Genomic DNA, 16,350 nt, shown 5'->3' with positions numbered 1-16,350 from the left:
AGGGTTAAGATTGAGGGTTAAGGGGAGAATTGGGATTAAGTCTAGTTTTTGTCGTGTAAAAAAAACCGGCTGTCGATGAACATTTTTACTTTAGTTTTAGTTGATGAAATGAATACTGCACAGATCTTAATTCAAATGTAAACAGGGTCTTTCGTATGTAGATTCATGGATTCCTCATGGGAATCTGGAACAGGTTGCATTTGAAGAACTAATGCAAACAGACAAAAACCTGACTTAAGCACAAAAAGCAAAATTAAGCCCTGCATTGTGAACGCACCTTTTCTCTTTTTGGACAAATCAACAGTAGTTGTAATGAGCAGCATTTTATAAAGCTGTTTGCTGTCATATAAGAACCTGTTAAAGGCAGCCAATGATTCCACCTTGATCATTTCCCTCTTTTTAAAACCTCCACATTAGGAGACATGGCATGATCTGCTGATCTGAAACGCTCTAACATGCTTCATCCTTATTTTCAACATGACATTCCCTGGCTTGATGTTCTCAAACTCAAATCAAGGCCACATTAGCTATTCCTTAAGATTCAGCTCATTAATGACATGCCATGGATCAAAGGGATTTTTATTTTTTTCACCTTTTCTGCCAATGACCTAAATGTGTCTCCTGCAGCTATAAATTCACATTTCCAAGGGATTTAGTTCAGCAAATATCTCCCGGCAGACGTGAAAGGGACTGAGTTATTAAACATTTTATGTACTTATGTGGGCGCATTTAATACTTTGATACTGACATTTTCATTTAACCTTTGCCTCTGATTTTGATGCTTTGGGAATGTTGGCATTAATATTGGGAGAGGAACTGCAGTGGTTTTGCTTTCAAATGGATATACACTTAATTCAACACTTTATATATTTATTCTTACCAGCATCAGTGATGTTCTGACTTATGGGTGCGTTTGTTGGGATGATGCATACACCTTTGTCCCCTCTGTTGTTCTGCTGTTGGGTGGAAGTGGCCGACAGGTCCTCAGGGACGGCCATGGGCTCCTCTGCCTCCTCGGACGCTTCGTTGGCAGGAGGGCTGTCCCTGCCTGGGTACAAAAGCCAGCAAACACCATCACTCACCGTGCAACCCCTCGACGAGTCTCATTCAGGTGAGGTAAAATTGCCTCCAGGTAGGGTAAGAGCTACTCCTGGGCCTATTGTATCTACTTTCTGCTCAATCATGCAGTGGGTGGACTTTTACCTGGCAACTGAGCCATTTCTTGGGCCTCCTCTGTCTCCATGCGGTGCAAGTACTCTAATAGGAGAGAAACGGAGATGTAGATGTGTGTAAGTTTAATCAAGTGCAGGCCAAGGAAACAACATTATAAAAAGCTAGAGTAGAGTAAAGGGTGCACTTCTCAGCGTGACTTTATCACCTCAGTGAGATCACTCCTGTCACCGCTGCAGACACACCGCTGTCCCCCACATTACATTACAAAGAATTACAGACATTTTCATTACAAGTCTGACAGAGGGAGTGAGCTTGGAGAGTGGCTCTGCTGCAGCTGATGTGGCCCGCTGGTGGCACAGGGTTGGAAATGGGCTTTCAGACCACATTTGTTATTTATTGTTAATTTCCTGCCACGTAATCATCCAAAAATGCAAACTGACTGCCGCAAAATTAAGCAGAAAATTAACTGGCCCCAGGTCACCAGGATGCGGGTGTTTGCCGTGCCCAGCTGATCGGCGCTCATGTTCTCTCTAATTTACTGAGCATGCATCAGTGAGCCCGTGGCCTGAACATGGACGCATGCAAGCCACAGTGAGAAACAAAGAGAAGGGACGGAAGAGAGAGAGGGGTGAGAGGCAGAAGAAGACGGAAAAACAGCGAGAGAGACAGAAGCAGAGATAGCAATCTGAGTGTCAGAGGAGAAAATGCAACAGGAAGGTGCAGAAAGAAAAGCAGGCCGAAGGACAGAGAAGTTCTCTTTATTTATTTTTTAAGAGCGATCCTCTGGCCAGGGCTGAATATCTGAGGAGTCACCAGTGCTCGTGGCCCCATTAATAATGGATGGCCCTGAAGCCTGCAGCAGATGGGCCCAACAGCCTCAGCCCAAGTTCCGCCACTTCAAGAAGCCCTTGGTGGGGCCGCTGCCCAGTCCAAGCAGCCACTCAGGGAGAAGTGAAGCTCCTGAAAATAGCGAAATGAGCCCAAGGGAGAAGGGGAACCTAGGCCTTCCTGTTTTACTGACAGATGGCTCCACACATTTGGAACAAATAGTGGGAAGCTGCCGGGCCGCTGTGTTGCAACGCGCAGTATTCTGCGGAGTCAAAGTCAGGAGCTCGAAGACGCCCAGGATGCAAGTGTGAAGGGAGGAGGGGGGCAGAGGTCACTGGTGCAGATGATTTCTTCAGCACAACACCGGGGTGTTGCGTGTGACGAAGTGACGACTCTGCATCGCCGCTTTTCAGCATCTGGAGTTTGGAGGTCGGGGGAGAGGGGGTATATTCTCATGTGCCCTTTTTCTAGGCAGATGGTGTAAGGGAAATACGGAGGCTGTGTTGGTGGGGGGCTTCGACAAAAGTCAGAGGAGTTCCTACACTGTGCCACACTTGCGTAGGCAGGTGGAAAATACAGTGCACCTATAGGCAATTCAGGAAGTAGCTCTTTTCTTTGAGCACAAAGTGGTACTATTTTCATTTTGTTTCAGCTTTCTGTAGATACAGGTGTTTCTGGTTAAATTTATACGTCTTAAAAGTCTTTTAAGGTGTTAACCTTTACACTGTAGTGTAGGAGTAAACGTAGGATGATTTTTTACTCATATTTTGAGAACATATTTTTAAGCACAGGTGCTTTGTAAGACACAAATTTTCCTTTTACAGACCTTTTATAACTTTTTGTAATGTTTAAAATCAAAAGCAGTTTATAAGGAAATAGTGGACCTCTTATTACTCATGTAATAGTAATATGGTGATTTAGAAGTCCCAGGCAAAGAGAAATAAGAGGCCGGTCTCCATTTTGCTAAGAGAAACCAGAGCTAGTGAGAAAAATTGCTTTAAGCTTTTAAAATATAATTAACAAAGCCAGAGTACTGCAGAACTTCATAGAGCAGGGGTTCTCAACCTTTTCAGCCCGCGACCCCCTAAATAAAGGTGGCAGAGACTGGGGACCCCCACTGTACCTGAAGGTGGCTGAACACAGCCATGAACATTCAAGAATAGTCATGTGGAGAGAAGGCCGTCCATTAGGGGGGATAAATGGGAGAGCTTTCTAGGGCCCAGCCAAACTGGGGGCCGACAAAATCATGGTACACTGAAAAGTTAGGCTTTGGTATTTTATATTTAACCTGAATAATTACCACTCTTATCAAAGAAACACATTTTAATTCATTTGTGTAGTAAGTAACCCTCTTAAAAATGCAAATCATTTTGTGAAAAACAGAATTTAAATACGTTAAAAATAACTAAAATGGGTTAACAATGGAATAAAATGGTGGGAAAATTGGTGAAATCAGATTTTAAAAGTAGCAGAAATGGGTTAGAAATGCAAAAAATGAGATAAAAGTAGCAAAAAATAACCAAAAACTAGGGATGCATGATATTGAATTTTTGCCGATATCCGATATGCCTTTAATTACGGATTCATTTTAGCTGATACCAATATCGATACCGATTTTAAATATGTTTCAAATAACTAAAAATTTAGTCCTTAGAACATGATTTAAGATTTGAGGATGAAAAAAAGAAACAAACGGTTTTTCTCTAAAGTTTAAAGAATGAGGATAAATACAGAAAAAGATCTCAACTTACATTGATCTGTTGGTCCAGCCTAAAACTCCACTAATTTATTAATGGCCAAATTTTATAGTTCGCATATATTAATATCCATGGCCAAAATATCGGATGCAAATATTGGCAGAAATTTTGATATCTGCCTATACCGATATCCTGCAGATAATATTGTGCATCCCTACCAAAAATGACAAAAATGGGTTACAAGATTTGGTTTAAAAGTGGCAAAAACAGGCAGAAAAAGTGGTGGAAAGGGTTTAAAACTGACAAAAAATGGGTTTTAATTTGCAAAAGTGTGTTAAAATTGGCATGGAAAAATTGATAAAAATGGGTTAAAATTAGGCAATGGTGTAATTCAAAAATGTTCTTAATTTTTTTAAGGCACCTGGAGACCCCCTCTCATTGTCTTGTGTCCCCCAATGGGGTCCCGACCCCAACGTTGAGAACCCCTGTCCTAGAGTACCTGTTCATCACCTCTTATATGAGTGACATGTCTTAACGCCTCAGAGAAGGCAAACAGAAGTAAACGGTGGTGTCTGGAGAAGTTGGTACTCTGAATTTATTCCCCACATTTTTAAGCAGCATCCCGTTAAGGACAACCACCCTGACTTATAAACAAAGACAACGCCGTGAATATGAAGTTCAGCTAACGCTGGACCTTTAGTTTCGTACGTGGTTTCAGGGAGTGAGGTTCACACTGAAATTAACAGCCAAAGACGAGCAGAATTTACCATCACAGCTGCCCCACAAAAGCTGAGCCGACTACATGATTATACATTTTAAATGAACTGTAGCACCTTCAGGGGGCAATGCAGTAATGCACTCTGATGACATCTTTGTTTGCCAGCCTAGGAGAGGGGACTTAGACGTGGTTTAACTCTGCAGAAACTGAGAGATAGGTGGGTAGACTCTGGATACCTGAATATATCCTGCACTGCACCTACGGACATGAGCAATACACACACGCCACACACGTAATATCAGATCTACTGGCAGGAATTATGATATTTTAGGTTCTTTCATCATAACTCTATCTTATAAATTAATACAATTGGATATGGATGGGTGGAAAGAGAACAAGCACAGTCACTCTGATCAAAATTTGTTTAAGTGAAATTTCTGGTTTATAAATATTCTCAAGCAAGTAAAACTAGGGCTGTCAAAAGATTGCAATTTTTGACTCAGGATTAATCTCAGAATGTCCTTATTTAATCAAGATTAATCACACCTGTTAAATCAAATTTCTAAATTCCACTATTCTAAAACTGTGCCTGCATCATTTTGGATTTTAAACTAAGGGTAACTGACTTCCTGTTCATATCCAGGCTTGCTTTTATTGGTAGACTGAAGATCTGAACATGAACTTAACCAGAAAAAAAAAAGAAGGTTAGGGACTGAAAAGGAAATAAGCAGTGGGTTTATGCATAGATATCCCTTTCTAAAGAAAGAGTGTACATTTACAGCATGCCCACTTCTGCACGCACCAATGGAAATTAAGGAAAGGTAAAAAGGTCAGTGTTTGATAAATGACTTCTGATTCGTCCACTGAGCGATCCATGAGTTTTTAAAGTGAAATGAGATGTTCAAGAGCAGGGGTGTACTAATTTCACATCACTATTGCTGCAGAGAGACGCTGACGTGGAGAATGAGGAGAGGGACAATAAAACAGGAGATTAATCCCATTTAAAAAAACAGTGCACTGATTATGGACATAAATGCAATTAATGCAATAACTCTTGACAGCTCAAATAAAATTAATTCATTTAGTGTTCACTCAAAATACTGAGTACCTAGATGTTATTTTTGATATCTGAAATAGTTGTAAGGTAAAATATTATTTTTATGCAGAAAAACAAGAGAAAACAGAGACCTATAAAATAATAAAAGGCATGTATTTTAATAAACTGCAGTGCAGCTGAAAATTTTGGTGTTGTGTGAACTTTGGGTCGTTTCTAATTTTCACCGTTAACATTTTGATTTTGAGCCGCCCCCTTTTCTCTTAGAAGAGGTCGTGGTTTTCACCTACGAACGCCATTCAAGCTCCTATAATTCCTCACAGTAAAGCTTGGACCTTTTATTCAGTATGCCATGCTTTTAAAATAGTACAACACTCCCCTTAACTGTTTTTAAATCAAACTTAAATTACTTGATTTAAAAAAAAAACTACTCAGAAAAAGTTTGTTGCCATAATTTGCTTGGCATCATAATGAGTGGAGGCTTCAGGGAATTTAGGTTGGTCTGACTCTGTTTGATGAAATTTTGTTCACTCTAGACGTCTTTTTTTTTTTTATTTTCATTCAGAATATTGTCTTAATTACAAAGATAAGTGCACCTCTCATTTAATGCACACCTTTACCTATGCCGGGCCCCTGGGTGCACAAGGCCCCTGAAACCTGTCTTATGGTAAAACTACCTACACGACTTTTGACACATAACGGGGGGGGGGGGGGGCGGGAAAAGTTTTGGTGTGAATGTGTCGATTGAGGAGAGGCAGGAAGAGGCTTGTGGGTTGAGAGAATTCTCAGTCGATCCTCCTCCTGTGTGTGTGTGTGTTGGTGTGTGTGTGTGTGTGTTTGGTGTGGGGTGGAGAAGCTCAAAATGAGGTGCAGACGCTACACTAGGGAGCAGGGTGGAGATGAGCAACAACGAAACCGTTAACAGATACTGAGGACCACACCAGCCCAGTGTGGATACCAGGAGGAAGCTTGAACACGGGTGGGTATGTTTAGATCCCCGACAGAAAAATAAGTTAAAAAAAAGTGGCCCAAACACAAAAAAATAAATACTATAATACGAAATAAACACTAGTGTCTGTGAACACAAAGAACATTCAGCACTAATTAGATGGAATTTATGAAATAATAACATTTCCGTCCAGTTTTGAGTATTTTCATTCCTCTGGATCATTTTTGTAGTCAACATGTTCTAGAACAGTGGTTCCCAACCTGGGGTCCAGGGACCCCTAGGGGGGGCACGGGATCCTGCCTGCTCTGACATTGTCAAAATTAGATGTTCATTTAAAAATAAATCATGATTACAAACCTAATGTACAGTAGAGCAGGGGTTCTCAACCTTTTCAATAAAGGTGCCAGAGACCGGGGACCCTCACTGGACCTGAAGGTGGCTGAACACAGCCATGAACGTCCTAGAATAGTCATGTGGAGACAAGGCCGCCCATTAGGGGGATAAATGGGACAGCAAACTGGGGGCCAGCAAAATCCTGGTCCATTATGAAGCTAGGCTGTGGTATTTTATATTTAACCTGAATAATTACCACTCTTATCAAAGAAACACATTTTAATTCATTTGTGTAGTAAGTAGCCCTCTTAAAAATGTAAATCCTTTTGTTAAAAACAGAATTTAAATATGTTAAAAATAATTAAAAAGGGTTAATGATGGCAAAAAATGGTGGGAAAGGTGGTGAAATCAGATTTTAAAAGAAGCAGAAATGGGTTAGAAATGCCAAAAATGGGATGAAAGTAGCAAAAAATAACCAAAAATGGCAAAAATTAGTTAAATTGCCCAAAATGGGCATAAGTGGTAAAAGGGATTCAAAAGTGGCTGAAATGGTGTTAAAGTGGCAAAATTAGGTGGAAATTTGGAGAAATGGGATGAAAATGAATATAAACTGGCAATAAAGGGTGAGCTGAGGCAGAAAAATTCAGAAACTGGCAAAAATGGGCATATTAAATTTTGAAATGTGGCTAAAAAAGTGGTAAAAAGGGTTAATTTTGGCAATAATGTGTCAGAGAGTGTCGAGATTTGGTTTAGAAGTGGCAAAAAACAGAAGAAAGGGTGGAAAGGGTTTAAAACTGACAAAGATGGGTTCTAAGTTGCATAAATGTGTTAAAATTGTTGTGGAAAAGGTGATAAAAATGGGTTAAAATTAGGCAAAATTGGTCTAAGTGGCAACAGTGAGATTAAAAAATGTTCTTTGTTTTTTAAGGCATCTGGAGACCCCCAATGGGGTCCCGACCCTAACATTGAGAACCCCTGCAGTAGAGTATAGGGGCCAAGCTATAAGATTCAAATATGAGGAGAATCTGTAGATTTCTAATCAAAAAGGTCAAAAATTTGTTTGGAAAAAAAAAATCCAAATATATGAGATTATTAAGTCTTATATTTACAACGTTTCAGACTTTGAAAAGTCAGGAATTCACAAGAAAAAAATCAAAATTTCAGAATTTAAAAAGACTTAAATTTACATTAGAAACTCAAAAATTTATTTTTTTAATATCCTAATTTTAGAACAATATGAAGTCAAAAATTTACAAGAAACCAAACAGAAAACAGGTCAGATTTGGACTTCTGGGCTTTATAAGCTTAAAAATTCTTACCTAGGGTTCTGGGACATTCACTGCTTTTAAAGTCATAAAAATGTATTTTTCTTATGAACTAATTTTTCAAACTGTTTTTCTTTTTTCCAGGAGTGGTCCTGATGCGCTGTCATAATAATGGACAGATGGACATAGATCTTTAGTCCAGAACGAGTCTATATGCTGTAGATCTATTGTGTCAGTGGAAACAGTTCAGGTGATGTGGGCTTTTCCTGAGTGGGTCCGAGGGGCTCTGAGGAAAAAGGCTGCTCTAGAATACGCTCATTTAAATCTATGTTTGCTTATTCTACAAACATTTTTCTCTGATCAGAATAAACATGAAGCTCCCACTCAGAACTCCCCAGACCTGCTGGTAATCAATAAAAACACAGGAACATCTAGTTTCACTGTCTGCTGTTTTATCAGCAGCAGCGGTGGGCGCCTCCTCGTCCTCTTCAGTAAAATAATCCTCCTAAAGATTCTCATCAGTCATTCTCAGCCTGTTTTGGGGTAAAGTGGGTAGATTGTGTTAGCCGGGACCCTAATGAGGGAGCGAGGGGAGAGGAAAGGTGCACTGAAGAGAAGTTTCCTCCATTTGCATCTGACACACTTCACTACTCTGCTATTCAGACAGAATAGTCATTTTAATAACTGTCTGCCCTTTTTTAGCCCCCCCAACACACACTTCTGTTTCGGCTGACAGAAAGATGATGTAGGATCTCTGCAGACAGATTTCAGACTTCTCTGTTCAGCTGTTAGTGCAGCTATCGGCTTCACTAATGCTAACACACCTCTATAAAATCAGACTTTTTTAAACTGAGAGTGAAGTCAGGGGAGAATTTACAGCAGCATTCTGACATTTCCTACTCCAAGTAAACACAACATTTTAACATGAGGAGGTTTCCTCTTTTATATTTCAGCTCCTGTGAATAAATTCTTCTGTTATTATTTCTTCTTTAGACAAAATAAAAAAGCTGGACTTTTAGAGGTGACATTTTCAAACCTGATTCTTCCTCATTTACAGACTGCTCCTCTCTGTCTGAACATTTTCACTCAGCTAAAGTTTCACCACTCCTCTCTTCATGCGTTTTCCTCTCCTTCACAAAGAAATCATCCTGAGGAGTCTGAGCCTGATCCAGTCGGGTAAATTCAACTCCTAACAGAGCTGGGATTCACTGGTACATCGATGATGAACTTTTAAAAAGCTTTCCTGCTGTCTGACTCTGTGCGTTAGGATTTCCTGTTGCGGCACCAGAAAATTTGACATGCGATTTTCCCCCGAAAAGAATCGCGTCTTCCTGCTTTTCTTCTGCTTTTTAAAGCCTTTTTGAAATTATGAATTAAGATGTGAAGAGATTAAAAACACAGAGAGGCTTCTGAAGTTTAAAAAGTGCTGCAACAGGTGCCCAAACAGGAATGTCAAAACCTTCTAAATGTTCAAAATGATGTAAAAGCTGTTCAAAGCTGTTGAGAAATAGAATCATTCAGATCAGCATTTATTTAAAATTAAAATGAAGTATTTACAGAAAAATTTCCTTATGATCCCAAGAGGAAAAAAGCATGGAAAATGAGGAACATTCCACTTTTCCTTCAGTTTCTAACTCTGAGTAAAGTCGACGCGTGTTTGCGGTCCTTCTCCGTATTTAAAGCTAAAATCTCCTCTTCTTTCTCGGTCCCTCACATTTCCTACTCTGTGAGAACTAAACGGGATCTGATGCTGCAGCGTGCACCTGCACCGAAACTACAAGGAGTCTTTCCCAGAAAGGTGCAAAGAGTGTGAGAGAAGGCGCAGAGTCAGCTGAGAGCTGTGCGCCAGCCTGTCCCTCAGTGTGGAGCGTAAAAGCGCGCTGGAGGTCACTTTACCTGCTATTCCTTGAGTTTGCAGTATGAAGTTCTTCCAACTCTCCCCGGCTCCATGTGCAGAAGGTCGCAGCGCCGCGGCGGCCCCATGGAGCTGCGCCCTCAGTCCCTCCCCTCTCCACTGCACTTCCTCGTTCCAGCCCAGCATGACTATGTCTCTGAGCTAGCAAGGAGCATTTTGCTCGCTTTTATCCACGGGCCCGGTCTGCGGCGGGGAGTCGAGCCCACCGAGCCCTTGGCACTTGCTTTGTGCCGTGCCAATAAAAGCTGACACCCAGTAGACCATTACTGGCAGCCATGCATGAGATGGGATGAGGCGCGCGAGGAGAGTGGACCATTCATTGTTTATTTATTTCATTCTCACCGAGGAGGCTGACGGGGGGGGGGTCCTCACTTGCATATTGGACAGCTCCCCTTCTGTCACCTGTTCAGGCACTGAAGCAGTCCATGAAATTAACACAACCCCCCCATAGATGACTCCTCTCTACAATGTTCCATACTTTTGACTTTGCTCTAATATCTGCAGAGATTTTCCTCAATGAGTCAAAGCTCCTCACTCTTCTGTGTGTGGATGCTGTCTGAGCGTCAGTCTTAGTATTACTATCATAATTAATATTATTATTATTGTCAATATTATTATAGTATTATTACATTATTATTATTATTATTATTAAAGCAGGATGCCGGCACTTGGAGTGTATCCCCTCTTCATAACTGACTCATCCTTATCATCATCCTCATCTTCCTCCTCCTCATCATCATCATCATCATTACGCTGATCTTCATTATTTTCATAGAGAACAGGGCTTCCTCTCTGGTACCACAGCCAGGTTATTATAGTTCACTAAAACTAACTAAATAATTAAACTAACATGTAAATAAACTGACTTCTGTCTTTACAAAACTAACTAAATAAAATAAAATAAAATTAGAGGGCTTCACACACACAGGTAGTTTTAGGGCTCCAGGTTTACAAACATCAAACTTAAACAAAGAAAATTAAAAAAAGAGAGGAGCCCTTTAGGGTCTAGCCTCTGACAGCTATCCCATTTTGCTGGGAAAAAAAATAACACTGAAACTAATAACTAAAAAAAAAAAAACAAAAAAACAAACCTAAAATCTACTAAAAAAAAAAAAAAATAATAAAAATATAATAAAAATAAAAAATAACTAAAAACTACTAAAAATAAAAAATAAATAATAATATTAATAATAATATAATAATAAAATTAACTAAAAACTAATACAAATAATACAAATAATAATAATAATAATAAAATAATTAAATAACTTAAAACTAATAATAAATAAATAAGTCGTAATAATAATTCAAAAACTAACTAAAAACTAATAAAAAAGGAAAAAATAACTAAAAACGAATAAAAATAAATAAAAAACCCATAAAATCAAACTTTAAAAAAAAGGTAAAAAGTAAATAAATTGAAATTAAAAAAAAGAAAAATCAAAACCTGTGTTGACCTCATACCACAGGAGTGGACAGCTTTCGTGTTAGTGATGGCAGCTTTTTTAGTTTGTGTTTGGGTGAAAATGCGCATCTCTTTAGTCACATTAAAGTTCTCATCTAGATGTGTGATGTTCAACCTGTGGCTCTCAAACCCAAAGTGGCCCTTTTTTTTTGACAAGCTGTGCCCACAGGGCCGTTTCTAGCTTTGTGGGGGCCCTAAGCCAAATGCTGTTTAGGGGCCCCAGTTTGCCAAAGTACGATGGAGAGGTTCCTAATCCAGTAGACCAGGACTGTTCAGTTAGTCTGGAATGAGGGCCACTTCCTGAAGAAGGGCCTGAGAGCCACTGCGTGATGCTTTGAACAAGAATTCACCCCTGTCCTCATTCTTTGGTAAAAAGTCATTGCCCCCTAACCCGGTTGTTCAAGCATTTTTGATAAATGTCGATGAGTGTTTCACGTCACTGTGGAGGGATTTCTGCCCTCTCTTCTCTGCAGAATTGTTTTAATCCAGTCACATTGGAGGGTTTCCCAGCATGCTTTGACTACCAGTTGCATGCTCTTGCACGGCAAAATAGTGATAAAAACACAGAGGCTTTCTGGGAATAACACTTCAAAAACATTTGATAGTCTGTTAATTTGAAATTTTAGGGGTGGAAATTCTACATACTGGATCTTTAAAGAGCCACTAAAATGCTCTTGGGGACCTGATCTGGCTCCAGGGCCTCCAATAGAATAGCCTGGCAGTAGATGATCCACAAACATGCTAATGATGCATGCATGCATGATAACCTCTCATTTTAAAATGAAACTTCTTAAGTTGAGCCACTAAAACAAAAATCCTGTAAATGTCAATAAAAAATAAATATCAAGTGTTTTTAAAAATTGTTCACTTGAAAAGCAAGAGCACAACTGATGTCACTCACTACCATTCAGGCTAGTGAGGCTAGCTGAGGACAAATGACAAACTATTGTTGTGACCAAAATGAACAAACGAGAAAATGGCCTGGTTTTGTTTTGTTTTTATTTCAAACAGTGAACTGATCTGCCAGAAATGACACTGACCCAGTCATTCCCATGCTAGCTGTTGGCAAACCTCACTCACTACGTGACAGTGGAGTTCAACAATTTTGACTTCATTTTGCCTCAAAAACACTGGCAACAGCTTATCATTGAGGCTTATTTCATTCTGATATCCTTCCTTTATTTTTACAGGCATAAAGACAGGTCATCTAATTCTCCTCAGATGAGGCTGAACATTCAGCTTTGGGGCCCCCTGTTGGCTCGTGGGGCCCTATGGATTTGCGTAGTCCGCGTTTAGAAAGACACGGGCCTGGCTGTGGCCCTAAAAACAAAACCAAGAGGAAATGTTTGAGGACGGCAACATTATCAACAGAATGATTCACTGAATGCTTTATTTATCTTCGGCCAGCACTCATTCTACTGAGCTGACCTTGAACACATCTTTATGTTACCAGGGCGGGGGTCAGCACCCCTGGGTCTTCGCACACTCAGTCCGTTGTTTTCAATGCTTTTTCGTTACCCGGTGAGTCACAGACTGCAGCATCTGTGTGAGGGAGCCTGCCCTATGTACCCGGGACTAACCCGGCACCCTGGATGTGTTTTTTCTGGATCTTTAATACGAAAATAAACGTAATGCACATGAACCTTGTACTCTCAGTCTGATGTGTTTTTTTTGCATTCACTGCAAAAGTTTGTAGAACATGGCAAACATTTTTGAGAAGAGGAAAAAGAGTGAAGATGATTCTGTGCCTCTGTCACTCCAAAAACCCCACTGGTGGTGTTAAAGGTGAAGTTCCAGTACGAGGAAGAGAGAGGAGGAAGAGGAGCAAGAGAAAGGAGGGAGCAGCAGATGTTCTGAATCATCAGTCACACATCTGAATGGATGGATGGATTTGAAAAGGCAAAAGATGGAACCTGTTCCCAAAAACAAGAGAAATGATGGTTGAAAATTCTGGCATCAGTGTGAAAACATAGAACTAAGCAGATCTAACTACCAGAACATAAACTGACTCAGTGTGCCAAGGCCTTAAATATATTCTGAAAAGGGTTCAAATTAGAATCAAACCAAGTTAATAAGTGTGATTTCTGCTTAAATGTTTGTAATGTGTACAAAATATTCCTTAAAATGTACCTTTGCTACATTATTGTGCACCATCGTGTGTTTTAACCTCCTCTGGGGTGCTGGGGGTCTCTGGTCTCTGGCGCTGTTATTTTGGGGTTACAGGCTGAAAGTTTGGGAACCCCTGACCCAGGTAGCGAGGGTGTTCGGTCCCCAAGAAAGAAAATGACACAACCCCTTTTAGCTGGCCAGCTAAAATGTCCCTGTGTTAATAAGCCTTCCTTTTTGCCATGGTTGAACCAAATGTTCTTGTATTATTTCCTCACTTTAGTGAATGTGTTCACTAGCCTGTTCCAAAAGTAGAAGAAAATAAGCCCCACATTAGAAAAATGCTTAAAATACTGCAGAATGTATTTCACCACTAACTTCATCCACCTTATACTGATGTACTTTATAAAATAACAATACGCCGGGCTCTTCATGTTTGAACAAGATCCCAAATGTTCTGGTTTTTATTCATCTTATCTTGTTTTTTCGTGCCCACTGACATTTATGTGCATTTGATTCAATAATGACACAAATTAGAAACTGTAAAATAATCATAACAATAACAATAAAATAATTAAAATGAAGAACTTTCTTCCAGACTTCTCAAGGACCCCCCACTGTGGGCCGGGGTAATCACTACCCTTCCCCCCCGTGCTGCGCTCATGTCCTGACATATGCCACCTGGATGAATGAGCTGACCGTCTGTGATTCTGCTGATTTTGTCCAGTTTTCTAACACATAAGGTCACCTGTTTTTATTTATTAATTTGAAAACCACATCACTTCCTTGAGCTTGTTTTATAGACCTGGTTCCTTGTTTTTCTTGCAGGATCTGGCATCAGTGATCTCAACATAATTATAATGGATCTGATAGATACCACAGGTGCTGCTGACCAGATGAAGAGGATACCTGTCCTGTAGCAGCAGCAGCGGTCCACATCATGTTTGCATGATTCTATCAGCAGCGTGAGACAGTCAGAGGTACTGTACTTGGCCTTGACTTCATGCACAATGCTTGTTGGTTTTATTGGATAGAAATTTTCTTTCTTTCTTTTCTTTTTTTTTTTTTAAAGCTCACCTCTCATGCACATTTTAATTTCCTCTCACCAAAAGAAAGCAAAACAAAGTTTGTCAGTGTTTTCATTATGATAAAAAAAATCTATTTTTAGCTCATGATTGTGTTTGTCATGGAACAAAGGTTGTTGATGAGCGTTAAAACCACCTGCTCCTTGAGTCTAAAGCCATCAGCTCTGTTCTTAAATCAGTCACACCGATGGAAAACTTTAAAACTTGAAATGAGTAGAAACTCTTTATCTTCACCCCTGCATGTAGTCTCAACGCCACATGTGCCTCCCTGCAGAATCCACGTTCTACTATGTAAAACCCTCTCAGCTGTTAAATTAAATACTTCCAGTTGTCCTGTAATGAACTCAAAATGTCGATCTCTAGTCCTGTCATGTAGGAACCACAGCGTGTGGATGCAGATGCGTTGTCCAGCAGCGTTAAATGAAATAAAAATGGTGGATTAATATTGATGACATTTCTAAATAAATAATGAGTGACACCTCTGCTTCAGCTGCGTGTTTTCAGATACATCCTGCCATTATACTCTCATATGAATATCTGATAAAGTGGCTGTAATTACTGAAACAGTGTTAGTGGTGGGATTTTTCATAAATGTATTCTGTGCTGATGAAGTTACAGGAGGTTAACGTTAATTTCCCCCCTCAGAGTGGCCGTTTGATTGGATGTGTGACTGTTTTTCCCTGTATCCCTCTGTCCCCCAGCCTGCTGAGCACTCTTATCTCAGGACAGGTTGTGTGCTGGATTGCTGAGTCACCTTTCATGGGAGGCTGCCCTTATCTCCTAAGAAGCACAACATTCAGGCAGTTGGTTGCAAAAGGAGGAACTTCGGGCAGGAGCCCTGTGGCCTGCTGTGTCTTCACAACCATAAACAGGACTTGCAGCAATCCCCTCTGACTTCCTCCTGGCCAGGACCGCTCTGTCGCTGAGGTCAGAGGGGAACGGCTTTAGACACATACAGGTGAGAAAAAGACGCAGGAGGAGCCGCTCCTGAGGCCACATGGAGGGAATGCTGGGACTGATACGTGACTCAGCAGAGTGCAGAGGGGTCCAGTCATGATCCTCCGTGACTCAGAGATACGGTCCCGTCCCAGTGACACAGCAGCTTGGGCCTGCGCGGTGAAAGAGATAGAATATTTGTTCAAGTTTCCAAGAAGACACTGCAGAGGCAGCAACACTTACCCAGCACCATGTCTGATAATTCACCTTTATTCTTAGCACATTTAATAACCATAGAGCTTTACAGAATAAGGCAGGGTAAAACGACACACATCGTACTACATAAAATAACATGAACAGTAAAGGTAGGAATGAAACATCAGTTGTAAAAGTACCAGTAAAATGAGCCGGGAAAGAACATGCTTCCATTGAAAGGAAGTCTAAAAAGAAGAAGACAACGCTTCATCATCAGGTGTTTTTAACCACGGGAATTTTCCCCAGTAACTGGGAACATTTAGAGCAGCGGTTCTCAACCTTTGGGGTCGGGACCCCAGTGGGGGTTGTGAGACACTGAGAGGGGGTCACCAGATCCCTAAAAAAAGGAAGAATATTTTAGAATTACGCTGTTGTCACTTTACACCAATTCTACTTTTTTTTTTTTTTTTTAAAGGTTTATTTTTGGGCTTTTTGGGCTTTTATCTGATAGAGGAGAGGACAGTGGATAGAGTCGGAAACAGGGAAGGGAGTGGGGAGAGACATGCCGTAAAGGGCCTCAGGCCGGATTCGAACCCAGGCCACCCGCACGCCTTATCCATCAATTCTACCA

General features: G+C 40.5%; 1 protein-coding gene across 7 annotated transcripts in view; it reads right to left on the bottom strand.

Moving 5' to 3' along the window:
- Positions 1-10,013, bottom strand: part of ikzf1 (IKAROS family zinc finger 1 (Ikaros)) — a 33,715-nt gene extending 23,702 nt beyond the window's left edge. For 4 of the 7 annotated variants that reach the window (XM_041788706.1, XM_041788709.1, XM_041788711.1 and 1 more), the window contains exons 1-3: positions 9,914-10,013; positions 1,204-1,257; positions 881-1,048 (exon numbers count right to left, since the gene is read on the bottom strand). In XM_041788706.1, the coding sequence (XP_041644640.1) occupies positions 881-1,048; positions 1,204-1,243 (208 nt within the window). In that variant the 5' untranslated portion in view covers positions 1,244-1,257; positions 9,914-10,013. Of the gene's footprint in view, positions 1-880; positions 1,049-1,203; positions 1,258-3,124; positions 3,135-3,752; positions 3,850-9,053; positions 9,135-9,913 lie in introns of those variants that run through there. The other 3 variants (XM_041788707.1, XM_041788708.1, XM_041788710.1) reach the window with 3 other exon arrangements.
- Positions 10,014-16,350: the final 6,337 nt, after the last annotated feature.

Source organism: Cheilinus undulatus, linkage group 6, assembly GCF_018320785.1.
Source record: "Cheilinus undulatus linkage group 6, ASM1832078v1, whole genome shotgun sequence".
Classification (NCBI taxonomy): domain Eukaryota; kingdom Metazoa; phylum Chordata; class Actinopteri; order Labriformes; family Labridae; genus Cheilinus; species Cheilinus undulatus.
Note: the sequence above shows the minus strand (reverse complement) of the source record. Positions and strands in the feature narration are given on the sequence as shown.